The following is a 24,548-nucleotide window of genomic DNA, read 5'->3' as shown; positions in this document are numbered from 1 at the left end:
TTTCTTTTCCTTGTCACTGGTGGACTCCTACTTACGTATCCTTCAAGACCCAACTCCGCTGTTACTTTTGTGAGAGTCTTCCCTCCACCTCTCTCCGCATCCCTAATACCTTCTGCTTGTAAGCCCCTCTGCCTGCTCTAACCACTGGGAGGTGGGTTAATAACTTCTTCCCACTGCCCTGTCTGACCGAGTTTCTTAAGGGAAAGCTTTTGGTACATCTCTCTTGGCTTTCCTCAGATTCACTTGGGCTGTTGAACAGAGTGAGCCCTCAGGCAGTTTTGTTGAACAGGGCAAGGGAAACCCTTAGGTGGGTCAGAGATGCAGGTTGAAATCACCCCTTTATCTCAGTGCCTGGGGAAGGTGCCCCGTGAACCAACTGTGTGAGGTTGTCCTCGCAGTTTAAAAATGTCCAAGGTTCTAATCCTGTGATCTCTCTGACCCAGGAACCCTACCTGCTTCTCAGTAACCTTTGCCTTCTTTGTTCATAGAGAACTTCTTATCATTTTTGCCACATTGAGAGTTTACTCTCATGAGTAATTTCAGGAACCAGCTTATTTTGCCTCTCCTTCCTAAAAGGAAAAAAAAAAAATCTGAGTTTACTTCATTTCCTTAATACTTTGAGGTCTAGTTCAAAAGGCAACATTCCTCAGGGTAGAAGTTTTGCTGTTAACCCCTCAGTGGAAATAAAATTGTATAGCAGAAAACAAAAGTGAAGAAGATGTGAAGTCTCATTTAGAAATTGGGCAGACATTGGGCTTCCCTGGGCCCATTTGTCAATTGCCAATTTTGTAAGCATGTGACAGGAGCAGGGGAAGAGCAGTAGGTTATTGAAGAGACACATTTCCTGCCATTACTGACAATTTTTCTTCAACAGGAGGCTAGAGATCTCAGCAAAGAGAAGCAGGGAGGGTGAGTGTAACTATGGGCTCCAGCACGGGTTTATATTAGGATGTCATCTGAGTTACAGGGGTTGCATCTCAGTGCTGGGATCTTTGTGACTCAGGGTTTGAGGAAAGCTTTGTTAACCATGAAATTAAAGTGACCCTGGCTTACCTAATTTTGGTTAGGCTTCATAAAAAATACTCTGTGCATTATATTAGCTTAAGCTGAAAATCTGTTTCTCTAAAAGAGAAAAGAGCATGCTTCTCTTCTGATTATTCCAGAAAAAGTCTTAGGATTATTGTTCAGTTGCTCAGTTGTGTCTAACTCTTTGCAACTCCATGGACTGCAGCACGCCAGACTTCCCTGTCCTTCACTACCTTCTGGAGTTTGCTCAGATTTATGTCCATTGAGCCTATGATGCCATCCAACCATCTCATCCTCTGTCTCCCCCTTCTCCTCTTGCCTTCAGTCTTCCCAGGCATCCAGGTCTTTTCCAGTGAGTCGGCTTTTCGCATCAGGTGGCCGAAGTATTGGACCTTCAGCTACAGCATCAGTTCTTAATGAATATTCAGGGTTGATTTCCTTTAGGATTGACTGGTTTGACCTCCTTGCTGTCCAAGGGACTCTCAAGAGTCTTCTCCAGCATTCCAGTTCAAAGGCATGCTTTTCCTTGAATCAGTCACCATAGCCATGGGGATTTGCTACTCTAATTGGCTGGGCTGGGGCCAGGGACCTCATGAATCAAGGGTAGAGTCATCTCTGCCTGAACACGGGAGCTGGATCTCTAGAATGTAAGCTCCATGAGAGCAGATATTTTTGTCAGTTTTGTTCACTTCTGTCTCCTCAACAGTTAGAACGGTGTCTGTGACTAGTGCATGAAAAAATACCTGTCGAATGAATGAGCATGGAGGATGGCTGATTCTTGAGAAAAATTGTGAAACTTTTATTAGAAAAGGAGGAAGTAGTTGCCGGACCGCAGCAGATGTTTGTCCCTCATGCATGCAGGAGGGTGACAAGAGTGGTGATATGAGCCCTTTCCCCACTCTTGGTTCTGAACATATACCTAGCTCTGCTATAGGAATCTGTCCTCTTGAATTGATGTTGAATCTTTGTGAGTTATGCTCAAAACAGCATGATGAATAGATGTGGAAGTGATGGCAATATCATAGGTCACATCCACCTTCCCCTGGGTTTGATCCCTGGATTGGGAAGATTCCCTTGGAGAAGGAAATGGCAACCCACTCCAATATTCTTGCCTGGAAAACCCCATGGACAGAAATGTCTGGCAGGTTCCAGTCCATAGGGTCACGAAGAGTCGGACACAACTGAGCAACTAACACTAACACACACGTTCACCTTCCAGACTAGTTGAATCAGATATCTGGAGTGTCTTTGGGGGTGGGCCTAGGCCTCTGTACTTTTTAACAGCTCCCCAAAGTGTGCATGCAGCTAGGATTGGAGTGGTTCCTTGTTCCTGTCATGCCTGTTGCCTTATCTGTCAGGGACCTCTGACCCCTTAGCCTTTTCCCCCAGCGCTTCACCCTCCCACCCCAGACGAGATCCTGGAGTGCATTCCTCACTGTTCACATCTGGCACCTTAATCATGTCCCTCTCTGTGCCTGTTTCTTTCCTATTTAAAAATCCCATCCCGTAGGTTGCCTTTTCATTTGCTTGATAAGTTTTGTTTTCCTGAGCAAAACCTTTTTTGATGTAGCCCCACTTGTTCATTTTTGCTTTTGGTATCAAACGCAAAATACCATTGCCAAAATCTCTGTCAAGGGGCTCACCCCGCTATATTTTCTTTGATAACTTTTATGATTCCAGGCCTTAATTTCAAGTCTTTAGTCCATTTTAAGTGAATTTTTGTGTATCATATAAGATAGTGTTCTAGTTTCATTCTTTCACATGAAGCTGTCCAGTTTTTCCCAACACCTTTATTGAAGAAACTGTCCTTTCCCCACTGTATATTCTTGGTTCCTTTGTCATAGATTAGTTGAACGTATATGTGTGGACTTGTTTCTAGGCTCTCTATTCTGTTCCATTGAACTATGTGTCTGCTTTTATGCCGCCAGCCTTCTTTTATTTATTTATTTTGAAATTGTTTATTCTGTTTTTCTCTGTTGTGACTGTTTCAAAACTTTGTCCTCCTCATGTTCCCTCTAGACTGCTTCCCTCAGGGAAAGACTTTACGGAGAAACTGAGGTTCTCAGTTCTGCTTTTCTTTGGATTTGTGTCACCACAGTGATGTATGTGCCTGACCCTGTCCTGACTCCCGCTCCCTCCTCCTCACGTCTTGGACGAGGCTGACGTTTCCACATCTGTTCTGCGGGTTCCCCCAGAGTGGTCTGTCCCTCTGTTGTGTTTCTTCTTTTCCCCTCTGTGCCGGCTTCAGCTTCCCCGGCCTATAAAAAAAGGAAACGTGGCTGGGACTCTCACTTTAAAGAATAAAAGCTCCTTGCCACATCCCCAGATCACCTTCCAGCCGTTCTTCTTTCTCCTTCTGCTTGTTTTCTAGTGAAGTTCCTTAAAGGTCACTCCCTGCCCAACTCTGCCATCCTCCTGAAGCTGATATAACAGGAGACGCCACTGTCCTTATAATCACTCAGTGCACCTGGCTCTTTTCAGTCCTTATCCCTAAATCCAGGTGGCTCACGGAGACCTCACTGTAGACCCTGGTCAGGAGATGAGTGACCAGAGCTGGCCCTATAGCAGTGTGAGTACCTCCCTGTACCCGAGTCTCCCATGCCCACCTCATCCTCTCCCTACTGTCTCTTTTTCATATTGGAATATAGTTGTTTGTAATGTTGTGTTGCTTTCTGCTGTACAGCAAAGTGACTCCGTTATACATATTTCCACTTTTTTCTAGATTTCCTCCCCATGTAAGTCACCACAAATCACTGAGTAGAGTCCCCTGTGCTATACAGATTGACATGTGAACCCTCCCTACTGTCTTGACCGGACTGTTCCAGTAGCCTTCCAGCAAGTCTCCTTGCCAAGGCTCTGTTCTCCTCAGGTAAATAGTAGAGTCAGTCTCTAACACCAGACAGAAGAACATGAAGATGGACTCAGCCTGCCTCTCTAGTTAGGGAGACACCCTCTGTCTACTTTATTATGCTCTTTCCCTGACAACCACTGATGTTTTAATGCCAAATTTTCATTGTTTCTGTATTGCCTTTTATCGGAGTCATCTCCGTCTTGGAGAATATGTTTGAGGAAAGAAAAGAACACAACCCTCGCACACACACATTTGAGCCTCATTCATTCTTCTTGCAGCAGTTGAAGTGCTTGATATTCTCTGCCTCAGGGTCAAGTCCATCTCTTGGAGCAGGTCTTACAGGACTCTCTGCCCGATCCGTCCCCCCTTCTCTTTACTGTCTCTCCTCTCATGTCTTGATTTGCTCAGATTCCCCAGATGGTAATCCATGCTCTCTTACCTGCAGCTCCTCTCCAATGTGAAGTGGGAAGATCACTTACCCCTTTGTGCCCTGATTGCTTTCTGTCACTTTGTGTGTGAGTGTCTGAGGCTGAAAGCACCTAGCGGGCGGGACCTTATGTGTCTTGGTTTCTGCATTCCCAGTGACAGCACCAGGCGAGAACGTGCTCAGTACATGATGGCTGGAGGTGTGGTGGCCAGAGAGAGAAGAGTGCGGCGCAGGAGGGAGCTGTGAGATGAGAGTCATCCCTGATGTGTGTTGAGCTCTTACAGTACGCCAGGCATTAGGTTCAAGCTTGACAGCTTTCTCTCTCAGTCCTCAGCAAAGCTCAGTGATGTGTAGATACTATTAAGCATTATCCTGGTAAAGAAATGAAGAGTTTAAGCAACTTTTATGTTATGTCAAGGAGATTGGACTTAACTCGTAGGCTTTTTTGACCGTAAAGAAAATAACTAAATTTTAGAAGATTTAAAAAGACATTATAAGATTTTCTTTCCTTTAAAAAAAGAATCACATACCTCCTTTCTCTTAAATCTGAGGATTTTCTTCTGTAATTAAACTCCTCTAGACTCGGCTTCTTTACCCCTTCTTGTTAGTCTGTTTGCTCCCTGTGTCTCTGCAGCAAGACCATTTTTGTACAGCTCAGATCAAATGCCTGATTAATCTAGGGGCCTGACAGCAGGCAGCTTTGTGCTCTGTCACTTGGATTCAAAGGCTGAAGATCACTCGTATTTATTGTTTATGCACTGTGCTAACCTCCTAGCACCATTTCGCATTTTAATCCTTACAACAGCCAAGTACTATTATTGTCCCCATTTTTCAGACAAGGAGACTGAGAGCCTGATGTCCTGGATCATTTAACCAGGAATTAGCATGGACCAGGCTAGTGCCTCATGTCTTTGACCTGAGTTCTGTGCAGTCATCCTCATGGGCACTGCCTCCCCACTTTTGGGAGCCTCCTTTCTGCTGCCTTGGCCTTTCTAGGGAGTTGCTCATCTCTACCCACTTCAGGACCCTGTGAACCCAGAGGACTTGCTGGCTGACGTATTAACATCTAGGGACAACTGTGTACTCCTGAGGATTAACTGACTGCCTTAGTTCTAGATCTGAACCTTTTATTTTGCTTCCAGATGATACTATCATTTAGTATTTAAAACACACCTGAATTGTGTTCGGGCTTTGATCTATAATAACAGCATCTACAGAGCTATTTTTGGTCCTGTTATTCTAACTTAATCCTCCCAAATTTTGCATTTGTGATTTCTAGCAAGCAGAAGAGTTACAGTGGGCTAGAAGGGGTGGTAGGATCCAAAAGGCTGGTGAAGCATGGCTCAAAGGTTTTACCTGTCACATCCAAGATAGAAAAGCTACCTAAGTATTAAATCACCTAAAATTTTTGATGGTATTCTTTGTGAAAGTGTTTATGGTTATAAACAAAGTAAATAAAAATTTCTCCCTAATAACATTGCTAGAATATACTATCTAACGTCATAAAACAGCCTCATAAAAATTTTTTTTGTCACATTTTCTTAAAAGTCAGCAGATTGCCAGTTTTCTCATCATAATGTCACTCCAAATACCCAAGTCTAAATATAATTTTCTCTCCTGTCCTATGTTATGGGTATTATGTCTCAGGGAAAATTTCATGTGGGTTCAAGGTGGACCCTTTTCATATCAAATGCTGCTCTGAAATGAGGTTGAATTACATATTAAAACATGTTTTCTGTAAAACGGTAGTACTAGCCAAAGCAATATAAGGAATTTTTTTTTTAATTCAGTTGTCAGTAGTGTTTAAAAAATCCTAGACCCTAGATCCCCAGTGAAGCCCAAGTGCTGAGATAGGTGTGGGTAAGCAGGAATCCTCTGGGCTCCCGCCTTAGCCATCTCTGCGGGCCACATGGTCTTTCTGTTGTGTAAATATGGACACAGCTTGGAGGGCACAGATGTTGCCTAGCTCCAGAGAAGCACACAAGGCTCTAGCGGTGACTCTTTTCTAAAATATCCCATCCTGAGTGTTGGACGATGGAAAGGGACATTGCTAAGCTCCCAAACTGGAGAACATTCTTTCCTTCCTCCCTTGCAGATGCCTCTGTTTTGCTCGATGGAGAAGGATGGGGTTGTCACAGTACAATTTCAGGAATGTTAGGAGCTGTGCTTTGGTTCATCTACTGCTGATATAGAGCCCTTGGAGGTCTCTGGAGGGCAAGGGATCAGATAAGAAAGAAGTCATTCGTCATAGGCTGAGAAATCTGAAACTTTAGGAATACCCCCTGATGAAGTTTGTTCCTTTCTAGTTTGAGGAATCTTTCTCTCTTCCTAGCAAAGAGACACATGGAACAAATCACTGATGGTGTGAACAATATTTGAGATAAATGCAACTGCCAGACAGTTTTCCAGGAGTTCTGCAAGGGCACGTGGTGCCTGCAAACTGCTGAGTGTGTGTTTTAATTCACTGGAATATATTCAGACTCCTTTGGGGGCTCTAACATGTCTGTAGCCTTGGGCTCAATGCTGCATTATTATAAATTTTATGTGTATGTTCTTGAGTAATTAAACCATTTCCCCAAAATTTATGGTTAGTACACACAGTAAGCCCAAGTCAGAAATGTTCACAAGACATTATCAAAACTCTAATGGAGGTTTGGCTTTTCCTGGCATTCAGAACACGATTTCTAAATGTGGTGGAGAAAAATTACCTTGGATACGTGGTGCCTTACTGAACAGTGACCTTTCAGGTTAATTAAGAATACTGGAGCCCCAGAGGCTTTCTGACCAACCTTTTTGTTGCCTGAGGTAGTGACAAAATAGAAATGTGGTGTAAATGTTTAGAAAGCAGATGATTTTCGAGGTTGTGAATAAATGAAGACCAGCTGTGGGAAGAAAGTGCTTTTATATTACTTCAAAAGAGAGATACATTTTTACTCTAAGTAAAATTTGAAACCTCAGACCACCACGCTTTTCTATAAATTGGCTTTTGTGTATCCACGGTAAGCCTTTTATTTGCTCCTGGTTAATGTATGAGCACATGGTGAAAAGAGAGAGGAAGATGGGTCAGTTCTACAAAACTGCAATGGAAGCATTGATTCCTTCAATTTTCTGTTATAGAAATGTTTGCTCACTCTGTACGCTAAGTCATTTGATCATGCCAGGCATCTAATGACCAGCTTTCTTCTTTTTTCCCAGCTGACTCAGGTGTAGACACTTTGGCAGTGTTTATGGCCAGCAGCGGAACCACAGACGTCACGAATCGGAACAGCCCAGTCACACCACCAAACACCCTCAATCTCCGGTCCTCCCACAATGAACTATTGAATGCCGAAATAAAACACACAGAAACCAAGAATAGCACACCCCCTAAATGCAGGAAAAAATATGCACTAACTAATATCCAGGTGGCCATGGGCCTCTCGGATCCAGCCGCACAGCCCCTGCTGGGAAATGGCTCTGCCAACATCAAGCTGGTGAAAAACGGGGAGAACCAGCTCCGGAAGGCTGCAGAACAAGGGCAGCAGGACCCCAACAGGAACGTCAGCCCCACCGCAGTCATCAACATCACTTCCGAGAAGTTAGAGGGTAAAGAGCCCCACCCTCAGGACTCCCCAGACTGTGAGATTTTACCCTCCCAGCCCCGGAGAACCAAGAGCTTCCTGAACTACTATGCAGACCTGGAGACCTCCACCAGGGAACTCGAGCAGAACGTGGGCAACCAGCTTGGGGCTGTGGGAGAGAAGGCCCAGCCAGGCCAGGCCTCCCCCACTGTCGGGAATGGCGATGTGCTGCTGCAGAAACCAAACAAGCCCCAGTCTAGCCCCGAGGAGGGCCACATAGCCACAGTATCATCCAGCCCAGAGACCAAGAAGGATCATCCTAAAACAGGGGCCAAAACCGATTGTGCACTCCACCGGATCCAGAACCTGGCGCCAAGTGATGAGGAATCCAGCTGGACCACTCTGTCCCAAGACAGCGCCTCCCCCAGCTCTCCGGACGAGACAGGTACCTGGGAGAGGTGTAGCCTGCGGTGGCACTTTCCCTTCTTGATGGAATTAATCTCTGCAGTGACCCCCTCCCCCCAAATTTTCATTTGCAGGTGGAGAAGAACTTGAGCCTCTTAGGGAAAAATTGGGCAATTTATGTGAAAAGTACTCAGCATTTTCATTTTGATTTATGCATAAGTTGTTTGTCCTGGGAAGCATTTTTATAAAAAGAAATAAGTCCCTGGTGTTAAATACAGTAAAACATCACTTATTTGGAAATTAATCTGCCAGTGGTTAGGTGAACCATTTTCTAAATACTATCTCGAAACACTGGGTTTTGTAAGGAAAATAATAAGACAGTTGCCAGGGGTGGATGCAACCTGAGAAAGAGAACAACTATTTTTAAAGTTCTCAGAAAAACGTGCTTATGCTCAAGCAAATGAAAAGTTTAAAGTTTAAGAAGTTGAAAGTCTATTCATTAAAGACATTTCCTTTTTGACCTTTACTGGGAAATATGTTTTTAGCCTTATGCAAGTGATATTTGAAAGTGAGAAAATGGTGTTTCTTTTAATATATTTTCAGAAGTTTTGGATTTTAACTACTCTAGTTGAGACCAGTCTTTCTTGACTTTTGTCTACGTTTGTAACATCTTTGGATTTTTCACAGAACTGAAAATTGTCACAGAAATGAGCAGGGTCCTAAAACTGAGCTACTTTTTATCTCATCTTCCCATAGTCCCCTTTTTACTGATCATAAGGTTAAAAGATTGAAGAACTGAATTGTATCTGAATTCACTGTAAACAAGCACTCACAAAGGCTTCTTTCTTTACCCTAATCCTGCATCTAGTGGTTCCCAGGGCTGTGTTAATGTGATACAGATATTACAGATAGAACCACCAGGAAGGAAATGACATTTTCCCAACCTATAAGGCAGAGAAGTTACAAGGACTACAGATAGGAAAAGAGAAGGAGAAAATAAGACATTACCTTGTTTAAAAAAGGAAAAAAAGGCTTTTTGAAGTGCCCTTTAAAATCACAGTGCTTTACATGATAGATTTCATCAGCTTCCTTTTGCTGGATATATGGCAGTAGGGAGGTTGAGATGAGCCCATTTCATCTCATAAACGTCTGAGCCTGCACATTATGGGAATTATAATTATGTTTAGTAATGTCACTGAGTTCACAACTATCTATTACTTTTTACATTTAGAGAATTCATATCCTGTAGCCAATAGAAACTGTCACCTGCCAGTGTCTGAATCTATATAAACGACTCCTTGAGTATCTCACACTCAAACTTGCCCTCGTGTGTTCAGCGCCCTCCGCTGAGGCCATGCCTTCCTCCTGTCATGGCAGCCTTTCTGCTGCTCTTCTGAGCACAGCACTCCTGTTGTAGTTATGCTTTAAATCTTACTGAAATGTATTAGGTAAAGTCTCCCCTGTTCCTCACTCTGTTTGCCTTTTTTTCCAATGAAAACCACTACTTTTTTTTTTTTTAAGCATTTTTTTTCAGGAGCCATTTTAGGCATGTACCCACATTTATAATAAACTTTATAATTTCCTCCTATTTCATAATATTTTTAAAGAGTCTTTACCTTTTCAAGATACATACTAGAATATCATAGAAAAATATATAGTGTAATATATTCTTATTGAAATAATACATGTATGCCATTTGTCCATAAGCTAATTCTTGTTAAAGGTGGGTACATAAGGCTTTATTATTATGTTCTCTCTACTTTTGTGGGCTTAAAATTTTCCATGGTAAAAAATTTTAAAAATGACTGACATTATTTTATGAATGCTTCGCTTTTTCCACTGAAGTATGTATTTTGCAGATCAGTCCTTAACGGGACATAGCGGTGTTCTACCTCAGGCTAAGTTTAAGCTGTAGCTGTTAAGCATGCTGTTCCACCCTCTTAAAGCTCTGTGGTTTAACAATTCCCCTGATGCTGAGTGTTTAGGGTAGTTCTGTTCCCAACCCCTTTGCTTATTGAATGCTGGTGTCAGTAAGGGGTGGCAGAGAGCACAGAGCTTAAACTGACCCCATGCACTGGCTCGGTTCATCTCTCCAGGGATCCTTTCCAGGGTCTCCTCGGCTCACTGCTCATTTGCTCAGTGTCCCGGTGTTACTTGCTGCTGAGTTTCTCTACAGAACCCGTTAGAGTGCTTGGCATGTGATGTGTACTGGATTAGAGTTTTCTGACTTGTTGAGGGGTTAGGTTCATTTTTCATTCTTCAAGTCACTTTTGAAGACCTTGAGTTTTAGACTAAGGATGACAGTATGGTGATGGTCCATAATGGGTCACTAAGGATAGACATTTTGATTCAGATGTGCTTGGAAAAATGTGTTAGCTGTGACTCAGCTCTAAAGCTGTGAGATTGAGGGGTTTTTTTTAAAGAAATTTAGAAGCTATCCCTTCAAAAATGAATATTTGGGAATTCTTTTGGAATTTCTTCAGAGCCCCTTGTGAACTCCCATTGAAAAAATACCTCTTGAGACTTCCCAAGTGGTCCAGTGATTAGGACTGCACACTCTCACTGCTGTGGGCCTGGGTTCAATCCCCGGTCAGGGAACTAAGATCCCACAGACCATGCAGTGTGGCCATAAAAAAAAAAAAAAGAGAGAGAAAGTTGATGACTTTTCATAGAGGCTTAATAAAATTGAAGATATAGAGTATGAAACTGACTATCCTATAGAATGGCCATTTTCAAAATTTGATTCATTACTGATGTGTACAAAAGCAGGATATACACAGAGAAAACCAAATCAGATGGTGTGATAGTGGGCCTAATGCTTCATTAACTTAGCATTGAGAGGACAGGCTCTTGAGTCAACTGCTAGAGTTCAGATCTCCTCTGGGTTCCACGTAGGCAGTTCGCAGAGCCTCTCAACTGTAAAGTGGGGTGCTAGTAATGTTTTAGCCTAGATCTGGTGTGAAGATTAAGTGAAGACATCTTTGAAGAGCCCTTAGAACAGTGTCTGGCATATATCAAGAACTTAATAAATATTAGTGCTTATTTTTATTATCATTATCAGTACAGCAGTGGGATATAAAAGTTTATTTCTCTCTTAATTATGAATCACTTATATTTTGGTCTCTGATTTTAGTTAGGACTTTCTGTACCCTAAGAGAAAGGGTTGGTAATTTGTCTTCATCTTTGTACTGTCATGACTTGCCTGAAATACAGCGGGTGAACTGGTAAGTAAATAATGATTAATTGAATAAAAATGGAGGTCATCTACATATCCCCAAATGGCCCTGATGTAGTGAGTAAATCATTTGATGTTATATTTTAATCAATGTCTGATTTTGATATTGGGTACTTATTTTATTTTATTTGATATTAGGTACTTACTGAGCATGGCCCCACCTATCAGAACAAGACCCAAATTCCCCCTCAGTCAGTCTCTCCCATCAGGAAGCTTCCATAAGCCTCTTATCCTTCTCCATCAGAGGGCAGACAGACTGAAAACCACAATCACAGAAAACTAACCAATCTGATCACATGGACCACAGCCTTGTCTAACTCAATGAAACTATGAGCCATGCCGTGTAGGGCCACCCAAGACTGACGGGTCATGGTGGAGAGATCTGACAAAACGTGGTCCACTGGAGAAAGGAATGGCAAACCACTTCAGTATTCTTGCCTTGAGAACCTCATGAACAGTATGAAAAGGCAAAAAGATAGGACACTGAAAGATGAGCTCCCCAGGTCAGTAGGTGCCCTATATGCTACTGGAGATCAGTGAAGGACTAACTCCGGAAAGAATGAAGAGACGGAGCCAAAGAAAAAACAACACCCAGTTGTGGATGTGACTGCTGATAGAAGTCAAGTCCGATGCTGTAAAGAGCAATATTGCATAGGAACCTGGAATGTTAGGTCCATGAATCAAGGAAAATTGAAAGTGGTCAAACAGGAGATGGCGAGAGTGAACATCAACATTTTAGTAATCAGTGAACTAAAATGGACTGAAATGGGTGAATTTGACTCAGATGACCGTTATATCTACTACTGTGCACAAGAATCCCTTAGAAGAAATGGAGTAGCTCTCATAGTCCACAAAAGAGCCTGAAATGCAGTACTTGGATGCAATCTCAAAAACGACAGAATGATCCATCTCTGTTCATTTCCAACGCAAACCATTGAATATCACAATAACCCAAGTCTCTGTCCTGATCAACAATGCTGAAGAAGCTGAACAGTTCTATGAAGACCTACAAGAAAAAAAAAGCAAGAGAGTTGCAGAAAAACATCTACTTCTGCTTTACTGACTATGCCAAAGCCGTTGACTATGTGGATCACAACAAACTGTGGAAAATTCTTCAAGAGGTGGGAATACCAGACCACCTGACCTGCCTCCTCAGAAATCTGTATGCAGGTCAAGAAGCAACAGTTAGAACCGGACATGGAACAACAGACTGGTTCTGAATCAGGAAACAAGTATGTCAAGGTTGTATAGTGTCACCCTGCTTATTTAACTTAAATGCAGAGTGCATCATGAGAAATGCTGGGCTGGATGAACCACAAGCTGGAATCAAGATTGCCAGGAGAAATATCAGTAACCTCAGATATGCAGGTGACACCACCCTTATGGCAGAAAGTGAAGAAGAACTAAAGAGCCTCTTGATGAAAGTGAAAGAGGAGAGTAAAGGGTTGACTTAAAGCTCAACATTCAGAAAACTGAGATCATGGCATCTGGTTCCATCACTTCATGGCAAATAGATGGAGAAACAGTGGAAACAGTGACAGACTTTATTTTAGAGGGGCTCCAAAGTCACTGCTGATGGTGACTGCAGCCATGAAATTAAAAGACGCTTGTTCCTTGGAAGAAAAGTTACGACCAACCTAGACAGCATATTAAAATGCAGAGACATTACTTTGCCAACAAAGGTCCATCTAGTCAAGGCTATAGTTTTTCCAGTACTCATGTATAGATGTGAGAGTTGGACTACAAAGAAAACTGAGAGCCAAAGAATTGATGCTTTTGAACTATGGTGTTGGAAAAGACTCTTGAGAGTCCCTTGGACAGCAAGGAGATACAACCAGTCCATCCTAAAGGAAATCAGTCCTGAATATTCATTGGAAGGACTAATGCTGAAGCTGAAACTCCAATATTTTGGCCATCTGATGCAAAGAACTGACTCATTGGAAAAGACCCTGATGCTGGGAAAGATTGAAGGCAGGAGAAGGGGACAACAGAGGATGAGGTGGTTGGATGGCATCACGAAGTCAATAGACATGGGTTTAACTAAACTCAGGGAGTTGGTGATGAACAGGGAGGCCTGATGTGCTGCAGTTTTTGGGGTCACACAGAGTCGGACACAACTGAGCAACTGAACTTATTTTATAACTTAGCTGAAAATATTGCTTCATAATGGGGGGATACTGATTAATCAGTTATTGTGGAAGGCACAGTGAAATTCTGGGTTCCAGATCTTTTTTGGGGACTTTATCACACTCAGGTGACCATGCTGGGATGTGAACCAAGGTCTCTAGACACAGCATCCAACATTTTCCCACTGTATCATAGTTTTGAGACCTTGGCTTGTGGCACCAGTGGCTGAATACATCAGACTTTATACACTTTGACCAGAGTATAATCTAGAAGATGGAAAATTATATTTTAGAGAATCTTTTCATTCTTATAAGCAGTTGAGTTTCAGTTGTTGAAAGTCCTTTTTCTGTACCTCAAGGCAATATTTCCAAGTCTCAAGTTACCACATTCCTCTCAGAAGTTTGTAACCTTACTGAAGGGTTTTTGTTTGGACTTGGAACTCTGTGAAAGCAGGGGCAAAGTCTTTATCATGTGTGGATACAAACCTTTTCTCACAGTAGGTAACACATAGTGACAAGCTCCATAAACCTTATCTGTTTGCTGGTTGGGTCAATGGAGCTGGACCACAACTGTGCATACTCTCTGCGGTTTACTACATCAGTCTAGTTTTAAAAACAGAAAAAGTAAGGGACTTTCCTGGTGGTCCAGCAGTTAAGACTCTATACTTCCACTGGAATAGGAAATGGAAACCCATTCCAGTATTCTTGCCTGGGAAATCCCATGGACAGATGAGCCTGGCAGGCTATATATAGTCCCTGGGGTTGCAAAGTCGGATGTGACTGAGCATGCATGCACTTGAGCGCCACAGACACACACGTGCTTCCACTCCAGAAGGCATGGGTTTAATCTCTGCTTATGCTGCATGGTGCAGCCAAAAAAAAAAAGTCAGCATAACTTATATAAAATAGTTGTTCAGAACACCTGGATAGGGTGATTCTTATTTTATTCTAGGCTCCAGGGAGAGATGACAACTTGGGGCCAGCATTTCAATCCATCACAAACATTCTTTGTATTAGATGTCTCTGTGCTGCGCTCACTCATTCATGTCCATCTCTTTGCGATGCCATGAACTGTAGCTCATCAGGCTCCCAATTTTCCAGGCAAGAGTACTGGAGTGAGTTGCTGTGGCCTCCTCCGGGAATCTTGCTAGTCCAGGGATTGAACCCAGGTCTCCCACATTGTGGGCAGATTTTTTACTGTCTGAGCCACCAGGGAAGCCCATGAATACTGGAGTGGGTAGCCTATCCCATCTCCAGGGGATCTTCCCCACCCAGGAGTTGAACAGGGATCTGCTGCATTATAGGCAGATTCTTTACACAGCTGAGCTACCATAAGTCTACAATTCAGAGCAGCCAGAAAAAAAAAACCATTTCGTTTTCACTTACCTGCATACTTTGTGAGTTGATTTCATTGTGAGTTGATCTGTACTGCTTAAGAGTTTAAATCCTTTGATGTCTTAAATTGATTGGTTTCCCGTCTTAAGGCAAGCAAAGTGGAACTCTTGCAAGTTGGATAGCTGCTGAGGGCAAAAGCCGAGGCACGAACCTAATTATGTCAGCACAGTTGGCTACACTCATTATTTCTGGCCTTTGCTAGCTTAAGAATGTTAGAGCTTTGGACAAGTTGATATTATTAACACTTTTTAGAAATTTTTAAATTTTCTGTCAATAGATTTTGGCAATTTCAGACATAAAGTATTCTTTAATTGCTGTTTGAAAGCTCCCATCCCTTAAAGGAAAAAAAGAAAAATCCAGAATATGGAAAAGGCTCAGTGTTCAGTTGGTTTGTCCTGCTGCATTCATTTTAATCTTTTAAATACCCAGTAGTGATTCGCTCGCCTTTCTGTCTTGTCATCTCAATTGAGAGTTCCCTGATGTGACAGGAGGAACTGAAGAAGACACATGTGAAATGTTTCCAAAATAGCTCGGACGGATTGTGTTCCGGGTGGTTGGTGTGATTTCCAAATTAGATTTTAGTACCTCGGGGCTCAGATGGATAAAAAGACTTTTTTATCTCATCCCATGAACTTAAGGAAGAAAATTATTTTGCTCCATTAATTATTTTTGGAAAGTTCTAGAAAAAATATATATACAATTGAATGATAAGATAGATTTTGGTTGCTTTCCATTATGAAGTATTATAGGAGGTACTTCAGGGCACATGCTAAAAATAGATACAATGAAATGAGTGGCCACAAAAGTTGTAACAGTCTAGTCATGAACACAAGACTGTTGGTATATTCAAGATGGAACCAGGAAGGAGCTATGAAATGCTGGCATGCTATGGGATAGAGAGAGCTTAGAGGAGAAAGAAACTTGAATTGTTTGGGATATGGAAGTTCGGGCATTAAGTTGTCTATGCTGAAGACTGAATAGATTTTTGACAGATGAAGACCTGCAGGAGACCATTGCTCTTCAGAGCTGATAGAAAGTAAGGAATCCTTTTCTTTTCTTTTTTTAAATTAATCACTGTGTGTATGTGCTTAGTCGATCAGTCATGTCCAACTGTTTGTGACCCCCATGGACTATATAGCCCACCAGATTCCTCTGTCCATGGGTTTCTCCAGGCAGAAATACTAGGGTGAGTTGCTCTTTCCTCTTCCAGGGGATCTTCCTGACCCAGGGATCAAATCTGCATCTCCTGCATTGGCAGGCAGATTCTTAACCTTGAGCCACCTGGGAAGCCCATTGAAGAAATGTAATTCATGATTTTTCCCCCCTCTCTCATGTCTGCTTTAATGGCATGTTGAAAATCAAAATTTTAGAACCCAGCTTCACAAGTTGCTTAGCATTTGGGGAGGGGATGTGGGCAGAGACAGTGGCTGCTTAGCAAATGACTGGATGGAGTCCTCTAGTAACCCTGTGTGAGGGGCTCCCAGAAGTGCCAAGTGATGCCTCCTTGGAGGATGGCATGTAGCCACTAAGATTGTGATTTAGTGGATTATAGAGACGAAAATACTACTGGCCGCCTTCGGAAGCTTTCTGGTCAAATTTCATCATGAACATTCTCTCCTAACCTATTGTTCTCACAAAAGAACCTAAAGTTAATAAACACATAGAGGGATTTATGGTGAGTTTGTTCACCATTGCTCTGTTTTAATTAATTAATTTTTTCATTAATTCATATATACAAACACAAAGCAGTTATTTTTTAAAAGTCTACTCTGTGGACTGTGCTAGGTACCTGAGACATAGAATTAAATTAGAACCAGCCTGTAACCTCAGATAGCTCACACACAGTTTGTCTCCCTGGAGGAAGCAACCCCTTCACACGCACACACACATACATACATACATGTAGTTACCTTCTGAGATGTGCCCCTGGGTTCTTTGTCACATTTCACATCTTATGCCTCAGGAAGTATGAAAAGATAAAGCCCATCCTCAGATCCTGGGCAATGTTAAGTTTTCAAGCAAAGAAGGGGAGATGTTTACGTGTTTTATCAGTTTCTCAGGGCTGCTGCAAGAAATTGCCTTACACTTGATTGCTTAAGGAAAGATACTTATTCTCTCACAGTTCTGGATGCTTGAAGTTTGAAATCAGAGTATCAGTCGCGTCATGCTCCTCTGAAGGCTTTTTGCTTGCCTCTTCCAGGCTTCTGGTGGGTCCTGGCAGTGCTCGGCATGTCTTGACTTGTAGTTGCATCAGTTCAATGTCTACCTGTGTCTTCCCACAGCAGTCGTTGGTTTTAGGGCCTATCCTAGTCCAATAACTGATTGTATTTGCAAAGACCATATTTCCGAGTAAGATCACATCCTGAGATTCTGAGTGGATATGAATTTTAGGGGAATTCTGTCCAACCCAGTATGGATACCTTTGTAGGTAATTTGTTAATCTATGCAACACAGAGGAGCTGTGAAAGGATATTTGCAGGAATTATTGTATTCAAGTTTTTCAGGAAGGAAAATTAATACTTGCAGATCTTGTCAGAATGGATAAGTGAGTAGAGTATGCTGCAAAGGACCTCAAGATCATTTGGGATAGCTTTTGTCCAAATTCTTCAATGAAGGAACTTAAGTGTGGAACTGATACTGGTGAATCTGAAACCACAAGCCCAACCAAGATGGGTGGGTGGGTATGGAAAGGGCAGGGGAGAAAAAAAAAAAAAAAACGATGAAGACCTAGTAAAGCTTCACAGTCAGCAGTTTTGCTTGGTTCTGAACAGGATAGTTCAGGGAATGTGGCTATATAGAGATGGTGTTATTCCTTCGGATCCAAACTTAAAATCAGACACACAGGGATGTCAGTAGCAACCATACTTCTCTTCCTTTTTTTAAATTGGAGTATAGTTGTAGCCTTGCTTTCTTACCTCTGTTTATGAGATACTGCTTACCAAATATACAGTATGTTCTTAGGAGCTGTGCAGAGTATAAAAGAAAAACTGTGACCCTAACTGTGAGACAATGCAAAGGCAATATGATGCCGTGAAAGTTTCAGAGATCACAAATGGGTAGTGCTGGGGAGTGCACAGGAAACCCATGGACAGGCTTTGTCTACCAGATGATGTTTTGAATTAGATGCCAGTGCTTAGAAATTAGTAGCTTTTACATAAAAATAGGAGTTTCCCATTCCTTAATCCAGATATCTCTCAATGCTGGACTCAAATGCCATGGAGTCCCCAGTCAGTGGCAGCCTTTAGATGGGTCCTGTCTTCTGGGGCTTAATACATTAGGTCTGTGGACCCCTGCTCTAAGTGTTGGTGGACTCAGCCATAAACACTCACATGAGACTATTAGAGTAGAAAGAACTTGGCTACAGTTGGTCTTGCCTGATACAGCTGCATGCATGTAATGCTATAGTAGCGGCATGCCTGCACCTACAGACTTCTTTTAATCATAGTCATCCTAGTCACAGTCCCATGCCTTCTGGTGGAATTATAAAGTGTGACATGAACTGTTAAGCAAAACATGCTTAAAATTTCCAAAGACATCTTTAGATGACTTCTCAGAGTTCTCCATCTGTTAATCTGGTTAGCGGAGGGAAAACATTAGCTTTTCAAAAGCTAGGATGTGGGTGGTTCATAAATTTTTTGTGCTTCAAGTCTGGCTCAGTTAAACACCCAGTTTGCTTTCATAAATGTGAATGTAGTTACCAACTACTCTTTTAATTTTTATATTGTGTTTCCCTCTGAGATCCCTTGGGTTCAAAGCAGTTAAGTAAAAGCTTCCTATTCAAACAGATTTAACCGGAAGATTGAATCATTTAACTATTAGAAAATCATATGTAGTCAACATTCCATGTGTAAGGGTCAGAAAGTGAGAGAATGGGACTCTCAAACATTATTGTCAGTATCTAAGAAGGGAGGTGATATTTATTAGTACATTCTGCTGCTGCTGCTAAGTCGCTTCAGTCATTAGTACATGAGTTTTCCTTTTTTTTTTTTAATTTTGTTTTGCCATCTGTAGATTTACTCTTGAATATGAGTTTAATCTTTGCAAAGACTGTTCTTTAATATCATTAAGGGCATTGTTAGGCAATTATTTCTCTTCATCAGCATAATTTGAAGAATTCTTCATATAAAACTGTACTCAATTGGTACATCTAGGATATTCTAAAGCAGTATCTCTATCTTGTAAATGGCTTGCTTAGAAAGCTGATGTTGGTCTGTTATTTGTTTGTTACCAGAATACTGTTTTCTTACACAGGATATTGTGTGTGTGTGTGTGTGTGTGTGAGTGTGTGTGTGTGTGTGTGAGATGGCTGGGTATACAAGATGACTGGCTCATGAGACCCTTCTTAATCCCTAACTGATGTGTGGAATGGTGTTAATAGAACTATAGAACCTTTCCTCAGGGTATTCCAGAAGAAAAGACGGTCGCAGTTCCATGTAACATTCTCAGAAAGTAAGAGAATAGAGATGACCTCAACTCCAAACCATTGGGAAAGGGCTTTTGGGAAGTGCAGCAGAGGAAGTTCAAGGGCTGGGAGGAGTGAGATACCTGATATCAGAAGCCTGCAGGAACACTTCTCTGTAATGGGCTAGCTCCTTTAGTTTCTGCTCCAGGGATGGGTTTTTGGGGGGACCTTTGACCAACATTTTCTTTCATCTTTTGCTCACTGTGGACAAGAAAGACATTCTGTGACCTCCTGCTCTTCTTTCTTGCCCCAGAATAAACATCAGCTTCTTCCAGGATTTCTGAGTGGCTTTTAGTTGTTGTCTTGTCCTTCTGTCTCCTGTTTATTTTTCCTCTACATGCTGTAATTGAGAATGGACTCTTTGTATCAAATATCAGAGAGAAGCATTTTCAACCTCAGGTTCATTGTATCTTCAGTGTAGTTAAGGGTTATTGGATTGGTAAAATCTAGACTGTTTATTTTTAGGATACTGTTTAGTAAGGGTGATAGGTTAACCTGTACCTTTAGTAAGGCTGGTAGGTTAACCTTAATACTTTCAGTTGATGAATGTCTGCTGAGTTCCTGATATATACAAGGAACCGAGCTATTTCTCTAGGTGGTTCCAAGATTGAGGCATAATCTTACCTTCAAGGAACTCACAGCCTTCTTCCTCAAGATTCTCTTAAATCTTTAACTACCTTACAGCATTTACCTCTCTCTGAGTTTGACAGTCAAACATCCTGTTTCATCCCAGTTCCATCACTATCTTAACCTCTGGGTGCTAAGTTTCTTTTCTCTAAAGTAGAAATAATAATAGAATTGACCTTATAAAATTGTTACTTAAAATCCTTGGCACAATACCTGGCTCACAGAAAACACTTTTTGAAATGTTAGCTATCATTATAATTATTGTCTTATCTTTGCTATGAGATTGAAACCTTCCTCTCATAGCAAAGATAAGACAATAATTGAAATGATAGCTTACTTTTCAAAAAATGCTTGCTATGAGATGGAGGGCTTCCTTGGGCTTCCCAGGTGGCACAGTGGCAAAGAATCTGCCTGCCAATGCAGGAGATGCAGGTTTGATCCCTGAGTCAGGAAGATCCCCTGAAGGAGGAAAGAGCAACCTATTCCAGTATTCTTGCTTGGAAAATCCCATGGATGGCGAAGCCTGGTGGGCTACAGTCCATGAGGTCGTAGAGAGTCAGATACAACTTAGCTACTGAGCGCGGGTGCATCTGAAACTTTTCTTGGTGATGAAAGCTGTTTTGCCTTTGCTGTTGTCTTTAATCCCCAGAAATACAATGGGTACTCATGTTAGAATGAATGATTAGTCTAATTGGTAAACTGTATTATTTCTCTTTGCAACCACATAGACTGTAGCCTGTCAGGATCCTCTGTCCAGGTAATTCTCCAGGCAAGAGTACTGGAGTGAGTTGCTGTTTCCTTCTCCAGGGGGGTCTTCCTGACCCAGGGAGACCTGAACCTGGGTCTCCTGCATTGCAGGGAAATTCTTTTCCACTTGAGCCACCAGGGAAGCCCCTTCATACTAGCAGTGCAACAAATTAAAGATGTAATAGTTTACATCTAAGAAGTTCACAGTAATTAGGAGGATGAGTAAATCCTCTGCTTCTCAAAGTTAATGTACAGGAAAATCTCCTAGGGATTGTATTGAAATGCAGATTGTGATTCAGTAGGTTTGGGCTTAAGGCCTGAGCTTCTGCATTAAAAATTTAAAAACAATTTTTTTTTTCAATGTTGGAAATTCTGCCTTTTTAGTAGGCTCTCTCATAACTGTGGTTGACCACACTGAGTGGTAACATCACTGGGCTGTAAGCGGCAGGAGGACGGGATCCAGTCTGTTTTACTCACTGCTATATCCTGAGTATCCTGAGCATACAGGATAAACAATCTCTGGGATATGCTTGTGTTTAAAAAAAAAATGACGTGAAACAAATACACTGACCTCAAAACGTATGTTGTTGATACCAGGTAGATTTTTGCCAAGCATGTAGAAGAGATCAGGGTCATGAAGTTCCAGATGAGGTATTTCTTGACCTGAAGGGCTCTTGGGACACAAGAAGAGGACAAAATTGAAAGGTGGGAGCTTAGAGAAGTAAAGAAGTAGTGGACACACAGAAAAACCTAGAAGAAATCAAAAGAAATGTTGGTTCTAAGGAGCTATTCTCCCTGTTTTGGTCTTGAGGACCTCATTGCACTTTGAAAAATTATAAGAACCCAAAGTCTTTTGTTTATGTGGATTATATCTATCAATATTTGTTATATTAGAAACTAAAGCTGAGCTGTTTTGAAAAGTTACTCATTTTAAAAAAGAATTAAGAAACCCTTTAATGTTAACAAAATCGGGTGTTTTATGAAGCATAACCATTCCCCCCCAAAAACTAACAAGAATTTATGAGAGTAGTGGTATTGTTTTATTAATTTGAATATCTTTTTAATGTGTGGCTTAACTAAAGGCATTTGGGTTCTCTTATCTGCTTCTACTTTTTAGCGTTATCTTAGTAAATTGTTTTGGTTGAAGGGGATAGATAAAATCCTGCTGGCCTATTACAGATATATAGGTAGAAATAACCTTTTCAGGCAATTATGGACTTTTTTGGGGGGTGTTACATCAAAGCTTGATAATTGGTAATTTCAATGTAGAATCTGAGACCATAATAATAAACTTTTTGTACTCTGTTTTATTAAAATGCATTGGTCTGTCACACATAATTTTGTAACCATATATTGGTGGCTTAGAAACTGTCGATTCGAGTTATGAAGATCTTCCAAATGTTGACACATTTCTAATCTCACCACCTATCTCATCAGAAAAGTCCTTAATTATTGAGAGGCTGTCAGGCTCTCAGTGGTGCTTGAGTTTTTCCAAAATTCTGATTTTTGCTTGAAAGCTCATATGTTATCATTGGCAACAAATACTGTCAGTTGTTTTCCTTGCAGTTACAGGCTCACCTCATTTGTTTTGAGAAAATGTCTGCCCGGTACTCAGGTTTGAATAACCACAGTTTGTCTGTCAGTGGTTCTGTTAATTTAAAGTGTGTTCCATGTGCTTTTTCTCGAAACAATAATCATACTTCTTTGTGCAGCAGGAGTGCTTTATGAATAATTACATTAAAGAAATGTGTACAGCGGTTGAGACTTAATAAAATTAATTATCTTTACACTTTCAAGGACATTCTTAGGTGAAGCTGGCATTGTTTTCAGTAGGAATATGTATAATGTTATCGGAAATATGGTAATTTCTAGTACAGTCTGTGCCATTTTCTTGCTACATGCTGAGATACCAGCAATTTCATCCATATTTTTTGCATGCTCTCGGTTACATGTCAACATAGTGAAAAAGACTATAAATAACATCTTAATATTATGAAAATAATTTTGACCTCAGAAGTCCCCTGGAATCCCTTTTGGGAACTTTTGCACTCCATGTGAGGGTTAGTGCTTGCAGCAGATTTGTTGGAGAGGAGAGTCTTTGAAGGGTTAATTGTGAGAGAGGTCAGATGGGTAGGTGGCCATATTGGAGGATGCTAATGCTTAATTCTGAACTTGCTTTTTGTTAGTGAAAAATAATTGATAGTTATTTGAAAAGGAGTGTCATTTGCAAGGTGGGGTTTGAAGAAAGTACATCTGACATTGGTGCTTAGAATATGTCAGAGGACAAAGGAGGTGGGCAGTTATGAGAGTTTCACAGTAATCCAATAGAGACCATAAGGAATGGACACTAGTAGCTTTAAAAATAGAACAGAGGTAGAAGAGAGGAATCTCTAGGGTTAGTGATTTCGTGGATATGGGTGATTAAGAAGAGAGTAGCATCAAAGTCAGGTTTTCAGTTTGAAGACTAAGAAGATACTGGTTTTCAGAAATAGTGAGGCTGGGTGGAGGAAATTAGGTTTTGTAGAAAGATGCTGTTTTTTACTTTATATGTGTGAGTTTGTGACATTGTAGCAATAGTCAGAGGGTAATGTCCTGAATTTAGAGTTTTGACGCTACTTGGACACAATTCTTCCACTAGATCTGGGACTTTTAAACGTTCTTTTGCTGTGTTGTTTTAACCATGCTTAGATTTAGAAGAGTTAGAGAATAAGGATGGAGTGGAAACATGGTGTCTTAACCAGACTGAGTGGTGTTAGAGGACTCCCCTCAAAAACACAACAGTGAAATAGTTATGATTCTTTGAACCAGTCTGCTCTTTTTCCCATTTTAAATATTAAACCTGATTTTGCCACACTTCTGGAATAGTGGCTAGATATCACATTTGCCTACTATTGAGCTGTTAAACACAGGGCTGATCCATTCCATTTCTTATTTTTACTTTTCTACAGTAAAGTGAAGGGGCCACATGTACAAAGACAAACATTCTTTTCCACTGACAAGTTAACATTGAGAGTCTGTGCCAGGTAAGACACCCAGCAGTCCTCAGTTCAGTTCAGTCGCTCAGTCGTGTCCAGCTCTTTGCGACCCCATGGACTGCAGCACGCCAGGCCTCCCTGTCCATCACCAACTCCCGGAGTTCACTCAAACCCGTGTCCATTTGTCAGTGATGCCATCCAACCATCTCATCCTCTGTCATCCCCTTCTCTCGCCTTCAATCTTTCCCAGTATCAGGGTCTTCTCAAATGAGTCAGTTCTTCGCATCAGGTGGCCAAAGTATTGGAATTTCAGCTTCAACATCAGTCCTTCCAATGAACATTCAGGACTGATTTCCTTTAGGATGGACTGGTTGGATCTCCTTGCAGTCCAAGGGACTCTCAAGAGTCTTCTCCAACACCACAGTTCAAAAGCATCAATTCTTCACTGTTCATCAAACAGTCCTTAACCAAGTGGCATTTTTGACCTTTCTAGCTGACAAGCTCTAAAAGCAGATCTGTCTCTTAGGGATGGAGTTCATGAGCCTGAAATACTCCAGCAAAAATAGCAATTTACTAATTTCTGATAAGAATGGCTATTTTTTTGTGATCTGAATTTCTTAACATTATATAATCTGTGCACACTCTTAATGCCAGTGTTTTATTTCCTAATTAGAAATAATAACATGATCTGATTTACCCTAAACAACACAAC

General features: G+C 41.4%; 1 protein-coding gene across 2 annotated transcripts in view; it reads left to right on the top strand.

Annotated features, from left to right (window-relative positions):
- The first annotated feature begins 7,521 nt into the window (after positions 1-7,521).
- APBB2 (amyloid beta precursor protein binding family B member 2) overlaps positions 7,522-24,548 on the top strand; it is a 188,435-nt gene continuing 171,408 nt past the window's right edge. For both annotated transcript variants that reach the window (XM_068974803.1, XM_068974802.1), the window contains exon 1: positions 7,522-8,309. In XM_068974803.1, the coding sequence (XP_068830904.1) occupies positions 7,532-8,309 (778 nt within the window). In that variant the 5' untranslated portion in view covers positions 7,522-7,531. The remainder of the gene's footprint in view (positions 8,310-24,548) is intronic.

This window comes from Capricornis sumatraensis, chromosome 7 (assembly GCF_032405125.1).
Source record: "Capricornis sumatraensis isolate serow.1 chromosome 7, serow.2, whole genome shotgun sequence".
NCBI classification, from domain to species: Eukaryota; Metazoa; Chordata; class Mammalia; order Artiodactyla; family Bovidae; genus Capricornis; species Capricornis sumatraensis.
Note: the sequence above shows the minus strand (reverse complement) of the source record. Positions and strands in the feature narration are given on the sequence as shown.